The 8,666-nt window shown below is 57.6% G+C and overlaps 1 protein-coding gene across 1 annotated transcript in view; it reads right to left on the bottom strand.

Annotated features, from left to right (window-relative positions):
* Positions 1–4,896: 4,896 nt before the first annotated feature.
* SDK1 (sidekick cell adhesion molecule 1) overlaps positions 4,897–8,666 on the bottom strand; it is an 821,758-nt gene continuing 817,988 nt past the window's right edge. The window contains exon 40 of the mRNA XM_081822645.1: positions 4,897–8,556. Coding sequence (XP_081678771.1) covers positions 8,305–8,556 — 252 coding nt within the window. The 3' untranslated portion in view covers positions 4,897–8,304. The remainder of the gene's footprint in view (positions 8,557–8,666) is intronic.

The following is an 8,666-nucleotide window of genomic DNA, read 5'->3' as shown; positions in this document are numbered from 1 at the left end:
CAAAGGCTGGGCCTCCAGGGGACAGAGACAAGCACAGAGCTCTCTTGATCCCAGACATCTTGCAATGTCCTCATCCTCTGTTTAGCTGGCTCCTGCTGACCTGGCTCTTTCCTAAGCCCCGGCACGGTGACGAGTCCCTCTTCCTGTGAGCCAGATGAGAGCAGGGTGTGGACGGAGGGCAGACAGATTGGCTGGTGGTGGATTTGGCAAAACCACCGCCTCTCCGAGTGCAGATACGGGCACCGGGGTTGTGATTACGATGACTTCATCTAACCAAGTGCTTCTGGCATTAATCTTCTGACTTTCCAATCATCTCTGCTAATAGCCACCAGGATTCTCTGCAGCCTCATTGAGATTCCAGTGCGTTTCCAGTTTTAGCCCGAGCCGGATTCTGAGTCACTCAAAGGCAACAGAAAATTCAGAAACCACATTTAGCGGTGACTGTTCTTGGCATGATGAAAGACAGTTGTGAGTAGAGGCTACTCAGGAGGCTAGGACAAGGAGGACATGACGGGGGAGGGGGGAAGAAGAGGGGAGAGGGCAGGGGGAGAGCAGGGCTTGACTGCCTATGTTTTCAAGTCACAAGTTAGATTCACAAATATTTCCCAAACTTCATTAATAATTTTAAAAAAATGTATGGTACCTTCCAGTACAGTGAAATTCTAAATGGGAGATGGGAGTGACCCAAGGTACAATTTCTTAACTAAAAGAGCCTCAGTTGTTCCAAAACAACATGTTGAGCATGGTCCTGTTTCAGGGCGAGGGGGCTGAACCAGGGTAGTGGATTTTGGTTTGGATGGGGCTACTTTTACCTAAAAGCCTACGAGCGGGAAGGCGTTGATGGTGAAGTCTTGGCATGGTTGGCGTGGGGGCAGCGTGGACCTCTGTGTCAGAGCAGGTGTACATCTTCCACCTCCGGTCCTCCTGGGTACGCGGGGACCTCAGATCATCACGAGGTGGAGGTCACGGGGTCAAGGCCACCCCCCAACATGGTCAGCTCACCGGGGGCCCCGTTTCTTGCTCGAGGTGCCCTGAGCTGATGGTGGTGGTGACCCCTGGAGTCTGCAGACAGCCTTCCCATCTACTTCTCACTTACGTCTCAGAACAGCTTAGTGTGACATTACAGAAAAAAGATAAATCGGAGAGCATCAGCGATCTTCCCAAGACCACACGGCTAGGTCACGGCCCACCCTCTTCGATTCATGTCTATGACCAGCGCCCAGGATGCCCAGAAAGGACAGGCACTGGCGAGGGGAGCAGTCAGCCTGGATGTCCTGGTGCCATTTTCCTCTTCTGTTTGAAAAGATACTGTGTGTGTGTGGTGACAAATTCAGACCGTGCCAAGGTTGGAGGCGATCACTGTCACCGAGTTCTTGTCCATCATTCCAGAGCTGGTCTCTACACATCCTGACGTGTGTGTGCATATACACACACGTATGCACACACGAGTGAGAGCACACTGCTTTTTGCTCCTGAGGGCAGAACTTGAGGCTTGCTCTGTGCCCACAGATGTCTTTCAGCTCATACTTTCAAACAGCTGTGTAGGTTCCAGTGTGTGGACATAGCAGATTTCATTTCCTGCCGCTGGTGGCCTGGGGACATCTGTGCTAGAGGTGGCCCTGGGCCAGAAGGGCCTTGTCTCTAGGCTCACGCGGGGGATGAGTGGGCACTACTGAGGTGGATGATGAAGGGGGCCTCCCCTCACTGGGGTCCCCGGGACACTGCGTGGCCTTTCTAGCAGAGATGCCCCTGGAGACCTTCTGAGTGTCTTGTTTGGGTCTCTGGCTTCTGTCACACCTCATTTCTGGAGCAGCCAGTCCCCAACCTTTTGGCCCTGAACGTTCTCAGAAAATGCTCCCTAAGGCAGAGAGAGGACAGGATTCTCAGTTGCAGGCTCTGGGCCTCCACCAGCTGAATGTGATTTTCCTCTTGGGCTCCCTTCAGGGACCCCAATGGCCCCCCCCAAGTCATCAGGCCAATTATGCTGTCTGCTGGCTGGAGAACCCACAGAAATATCTCAGGATGGCCTCAGAAATATGAATTTTCTATTAAAATATTTGAACCTGGGTCACATTCAACCCCATAATGTAGTGGTTTGCTCAATGACTGTAGAATATGGTCTCATCTGAGGAGAAGGAGGACATTTTAAGACCACGGTGCCCAAAATTAACAGCTTGGAATTTTCATCCATGCTGGCTGTTAATTGACTTAAGCCATTAGTGGGAAAGACATTTTGGCAAATCCTGAAGCGCTTGTATAGGCAAAGCCGTGGACACGATCAGACCATTTAACAAGAGGCATCTGGCGAACCGACCATTTTAGGAAAACGGGCTGTTTCATCAGAAGGTTTGCAAAAGCTTCCGTGCTTCCCAAACACAGCATCTGAGAACGGTTCCACCTCGAGACAGAACCAAACCCCTAAAACCCACCGTGAGCATCACAGAAGCTGGCAACCACCATCAAATTTCGGTTTTCTGGGGAAACACGGTGAGGCCTTGTCACCAACCTCCAAACCTCTTCTCGCTTTGCCTTTTCCTTGGTGCCGCGGGGACCTCAGATCATCACGAGGTGGAGGTCACGGGGTCAAGGCCAACCCCCAACATGGTCAGCTCAAGGCCCACAGCGCGTCTCCAACTCAGGCCCTCTGGCTTCTCTCTCCTGCAGGCGGATGTCGGGTGAGGTGAGGCGGCGGGGTTGACAGGGGTCCCCTAGCTGTGGGTCAGGGTCAGAGGCTGCCGCTGTGTGGGGGAGGGACCACAAGCCGGCAGGTGAGCCGGCAGGAAGGCCATGAGCGTACCCCAAATACTTCCATTGGGTGCGAGTACCAATGCTGACCTCCAGAGGTGCGGCCCCGCCAGGCTGGGGCCATTTAGAAACGATTCATGATTTTTACAGAGTGGTTTTTTATTTTTGGTCCCCCAAACACCTCATTTTGCAGAAAACACACTTCCGGCTTCCATCCATAGCTCACTGCGAACAAGGCCCCGCCTTCGCTGGCAAATCTTTTCTGGAACGACCCACTGTTTGTCTTATCCCGAAGCCAGCGACACCGACTTTCTCCTGAGCCCCCGGGCCTTCCCGGGGCTCGGCTGCTGGAGCCTCTGCGGCCCCACGGGCTGGCCCCCTCCGGGCAGGTGCACTGTCTGCGCTCAGAGCTCAGGCCCCAGCGCGAGGAGGGTCCCCCCGGCCCAGCCCTCCGGGTGCACGGAGCAGGGTTCTCCCGCTGCAAGTAGGTGAACAGTCTCAGGCTAACCTAAGCAAACGGAACTCATCGTCGGAACTAGGGCGCTTGCCCTGTTGACAGGAACAGTTTGGAAACTGGCGCTTTGCCGAGGGCCGTGCCAGGGGCTCAAGCTCCCTGGTGGGGCCCAGGCCCCCATTATCCTGTGGATGGGGCTCTCGGTGAAGGAGAGGAGGACCCGGAGCCCCAGTTCCCTTCAGCGGCAGCCCCCGCGCCCCACTGCTGCTTCCGCGCCCACCGATGCGCACTGTGGGCCACCTGGGGCCGGGCTCTGCGGGACTCGGGGCGCAGGCATCCTCAGCGGGGCGCGCTCTGCTCCTGCCCCTCCCCCGTCCCCAGTCCCATCCTCAGGGGCCGAGGAACCGCGCACTCAGGCCTCCTGCCGGGCTGGGACCCTCACCCACGTCGCTTTTCCTGCCTCGGGCAGTCCACCTACCTGTCACCCAGCACGGCAGGGGGGTTCTGTTCCTGGTGACGAATGCCGCGTTCAGAAAGGCTGTCCATGAACTTCTCAACAAGCACAGTCTTCACGAAAGAGCTTTGCGCGGCCCAGGCCCAGGGAACGCGCACGTTTTCTCTGTGGGCTCCGAGCTTCGCGCAGGGGCACTGGCTTCTTCAAGGCTCTGCGCCCCAGCTCTTCCCGGAAGGCAGTGCGGTGGCTCAGGACCCTGGCCCTGTGGCCCCCCCGCCACCTAGCTTTGGAGCCCGATCTGCCCCTTGCCAGCTGGCTTCCCTGGGGGCAGGTGTCTGCACCTCTCTGGGCGTTTCCTCATCTACAAACCGGGAGCCCTGACTGTGCTGCCGCCCAGGGCCTGGTGGAGTCCCGTGGACTGACACAGGCCAAGAACACAGAAGGCCGCCTGGCCAACGGTGGTGTTCAGTAACCGTCCGCTGCCTTTGACAGGCAGGCGCATTGGCATCCTGGGGACGGTGGGAAATGCGCAGTTTTCAGTGTTATATTTATGGACGCTGGAAGATAGGCCGTCGATGGCGGCAGGGGAAAAGAGAAAAATGAAAACGTTCTTACCTCTGGCTCGTTGATGGCAGTGCTGGCTTCTGGAGCAAGAGGGCCATTTTGGAACTACAGGCCCCGGTGCTCCCTGCAGCCGGCAATCCGCCTCTCCCCAGGGCCGGCCTGCCTTGCCTGCACGTGGGAATCACCTGGGTAGCTTTCAAAAAAGAAGCGGATGCCTGTCCCAGCCCCCAGAGATCCTGTCTTCGTTGGTCCGGGCGTGGCCGCAGCACTGGGATCTGTGCGCGCTCCCAGTGATCCTGAAATGCACCGCGCATGGGGGAGAGTCACCCTGTGACGCACGTGGGGATCTGGAGAGGGAAGCCTCTCCTGGGGGTCAGGAGGGAGGCCTTGCTCCGGCCTGCATTCCCGCCAACCAAGGCTAAGTCTGGTAGGGAGCAGTGGAGCCTTTGGGGCACGGCCAGGTGGTGGGACTACATGGCCAGGTGCCCCCCGCGTGCGTCTCCCCGGGAGAGTGTAAATCCCTCTGACCTCAGCCCTGCTCTGTGTGCGCACCTGCATCTCCCCGGGAGCGGGGTCTGGGACAGCTGCGTGTGTGGTTGAGGCCTGCACTGGGGTTCATCTTTACAGCCCTAGAATTCACGAGTCATTTCATCGATACTTGAAGAAAACCACAAGTGAATAAGGAACAAAATGATGTTTTTATTAAAAATCGTACCCATAGCACCTCTCTGTCTTCCTACAAGTTTTTTTTCTTTTCTTTTCTTTCTTTTTTTTTTTTAACGAGATCTGGTTTTCTGCACAATTCCAGAAAACGTTGTTGGGAAAACTTGAGGATTGACCTAAACTCTCCATAACCCAGAAGGCGCCGTGGAGGGGAGATGAGGCGTGCCTCCGCAGACTAGCTCAGTTCACAGATGGCTACAGTGTTTCTGCCTTCCCGACCCCTGGTCCATGCTACAGGGATGCTGCATTAAGGACAGCCAGATTGGGATACGTGGATGGATTGCTCATTGGGAGAATAACTACACTGTGTGCCAAGAATTCGTAAAAACTAGAAACCATGCTACGATCCATTACGCAAACACCATGCTTCAGTCCAGTCGTGATCAAGTACAAGCCCAGCATCAAAAGAAGTTTACAGAGCACGCGTGACCCTTCCTCCTGGCGGCGTGGACATTTTCGCTGGCCGTGGGCCTCGTCCCTCACTCGCGGGGGCATGGGTCCCCACCTTGCCCTAGGCCACACCGTCCTCTGCTACGACGTTTCATCGCATACTCCTTAAAAGCTTGGCCGTGAGAGCAGCGGAGGGGAAGGCTGGGGGAGGAGGGGCTCGGTGTGAGCCGATTTATCCAGGAGGGGGTACACGAGGCCATGCTGATGTGCTTCACGCCCGCTGGGTGTGGGCACTGCCTGCAGCCGCCCCCGCCGCTCACCTGTCTGGGCAAGCGGTGCTCCGGTGCCGGGCGGAGAGGGGCAGCCCCGTGCATGCCCAGCCCTGCGGCTCCGACAGACAGCCCGGCCCCTCGTGGCCGCTTCGCTGCTTCACCCCCACCTGTCAGCTCCATCTCCAGTGACCCACCTGAGCGCGAGCCTGGGGCGCTCAGCGGCTGGCCGGGGAGCGCCCGCATGACGTCATTCCGGAGGACGGCAAGAAGCGGACGTCTCATCTTGTCTTGGTTCAATGTTGCTTGTTCGTGTGAGATAGTTTTTTTTCCTCCGTAAGGGTGAGAGGCCGGGAAGTGACGCTTGTCCCCGCGCCACTCTGGGGCGGGGGTGGGGGACAGACACCGGACTGCGAACACCCTCTCTTCCGCTGGGTGCAGCCTCTCCCCAGGGCCCGGCTAACAGCGGGTCTGCAGCCAGGGTAGGCTCAGCAGTTCCACGCAGGGCAAGTTCAGGAAGGGGAGAGAAAGCACAGGGAAGAGGATGAGCCTTGAAAAAGGTGTCGTGTCGCGGCAGAAACCCCCAAGGCAAAGAACACACCTCAAACCAGGTCCTCATTCCAACACGTTCTAACATTTTCCCCCGTTATTTAAAGCAAAGTCCATATGGCTTAGAGAGCGAAGTGCACGGAAGGCAGGGTTTGTCCGAGTTCTCTGCTGGCGCCTGTCTTCCAAGAAGTTCTGCCTGCGTCTCGGGCCGAGAGCAACGAGCAGGGGCTCCGGACCTGAGGGGCGTCCTGTCCCGTGAACTCTGGTGGGTGATTCTCACGCACAAGTGGCTTTGGGCAGAGCATCTAGGATTTTTGGTTTAGACTATTTCTGCTTCTACTCAGAAAAAGGCGGCAGGAAGGAGAGAAGGAAGGGAAGGAAAAGGAGGGGATTGAGAGAGAGAGAGAGAAAGGAACCTTCCCTCTAGTTTTGGAAAAACTGAAAAGGGGCTTTTCACCCAACACAAAACTCTCCTCGGTCTCCTGGGGCCACAGGCAGCCTCTCTGAAAGCAGAGGGCCCCATGGAGGTGTAGAAGGAAGACAGCCGAGTAGACACCACACGCTCTCCGTGTGGCCCGGAGACAGGCTCCCCACCCTCAGGGCACCGCAGCTCATCTGGGAGGACAGCACCTGCCTCGCTCCCCTGGGCCTTGGGGCTGTCAGCAGGATGCTGGGCAGTGTGTCACGGCCACACTCCTTCTGGCGAGGTGGGGACACCGGGCCCTCCCCAAGCTCTGGGCGCAGTCTGGCTGGCACCAGGGGCATGCCGCGTACACCGGACCTAGGCTCTGGCCTGGAGGGTCGGCCCTGCTCCGCAGCCACATCAGACCCCTCTTGCAAGAATACTGTGATGGCTGGAACCACAGCTACAGTTTGGACTCTCGAATTTTCAACGTAGTTCATGCTATTTTCATGTAGCTAAAAAACTAAAATGAAACAGTAGCAAAGGGGAAAATAAAAAATTTCCAGGAAACCCATCAAGGCTAGAAGCTGGGCTCGGTCGGGGTGGGGGATGCAGCGGCGCTGGAGGGCAAGGCAGTGGGCAGCAGGCGGAGCAAGGAGACCAGGGGGCCACGCTCAGAGAAAGGCCGGCGCCCACCTGTGCAGGAGGCCTGGTGAGGAGGAGGCAATTCGGGGCCTCGTTTGCTCAGAGCTGTTTTGCTTTATTTGGAGACACTGACGCTTTTCGTCTTTCTCATGTACAAAGCTAAACAATAAAAAGGCACCTGGAGACAGCAGAGACTCATTCATTTCATGTGGCATATTTTAAAAAAAGATAAAAAGATTTAAAAAATACTCTGGTTAACAATGCACACCTCTTACACAACAAGCAATTCTGCAAGCGCCGCCCGGTTCTGTCTGGGTTAGCGGGGTTGGCCGTGTGCTGTGTTCTCGGGAAGGAGCAGGCTCGCTGAGTGAGGGCCGGCGTGGGGCCTCCAGCCCGGGGTGGTTTCCGGCTCTGCACCGTCGGGTTTAAGGACAGAAAGGAAGAAAACGGCCCAGATGTTTCACCACTGGGGTGACACGGTGCAGCCAACGGGGTCATCACCGGGTCAGACGACCCCACCTCGCAATCTCTCGCCCCCTTGCCAGGAAACTGGAAGCTGATTCCTTGCCTAGAAACTGCGGAGGGAGAGTATTTCCGAGGTGGATGCAGTCGGGTGGAAAATCGCGGAGCCCAGGGCAGACTTCGCTCTGCGGGCGGGGAGGCGGCCAGAGCCCAGCCGGGCGGTGGCACCAATGGGGAGCCCGGCGCACAGTGGTTCTCTGGAGGCACAGGAGGTGGAGAAGAGGAAGGAGCCGTCTGGACGCAGGCTCCCTCCATCCCCGCTCTTCCTCCCCCTGCAGCCTCCCAGGTTGGGCGTGGGACGGAGAAACCCGGGGCCGGGGGGCTGGGGGGTCTGAGGCCTTCCCGCCATTGCACCACGGAAATACACCTTCTCATAAAAAGAAAAGAAAACAAAGAAACCCGCTTCCTGCAGTGATGTTACAAAAAGCCGTTAAAAAAACCTTCCTAATTGAAATCTAGTGTCCACAAGTAGGTAAAATCATCACTTATCAGAATTCTCTTTAAACAAAAGCTCGAGCTCAGTTATTGGAGTTGATTGTCTTAACAAAAGGAGGCTGGGAGGTCCGCCGAGGCCCCGCTGGGGCCGTCACACGAAGGAGGAGAAGCCGGTGAGCGGAGTCCGGGCGCCAGGGCCCGCGGGCGCGAACACGGCGCTCTGCGTGGTGACCACGGTGTGCAGGTGCGGCCCCGCCTCGCCGCCCGCCACCGCCTCGTACCTGTGCGGGGCGCGCCCGCCCGGGGCCCGCCGCTTCCACGAGTTGTAGTAGGTGGGGTCGCTCATGTAGTGGTTGACGAAGGAGTGCTGGGGGGGCGCATCCTCAGACTCAGAGTCGGTGCCCTGGGGGGACAGCGAGGTGTGAGCAAGCACACGGAGGGGGAGGACAGCTGGGGGGTGGGCATGGGGGAGGGGATGGGGCGGCCTGGAGGGGGGGGAGGGCAGCCCTGGGG

This window comes from Leptonychotes weddellii, chromosome 5 (assembly GCF_054177405.1).
Source record: "Leptonychotes weddellii isolate Sample4059 chromosome 5, ASM5417740v2, whole genome shotgun sequence".
Classification (NCBI taxonomy): domain Eukaryota; kingdom Metazoa; phylum Chordata; class Mammalia; order Carnivora; family Phocidae; genus Leptonychotes; species Leptonychotes weddellii.
The sequence above is the reverse complement of the archived record's forward strand: the minus strand, read 5'-3'. Positions and strand labels throughout refer to the sequence as shown.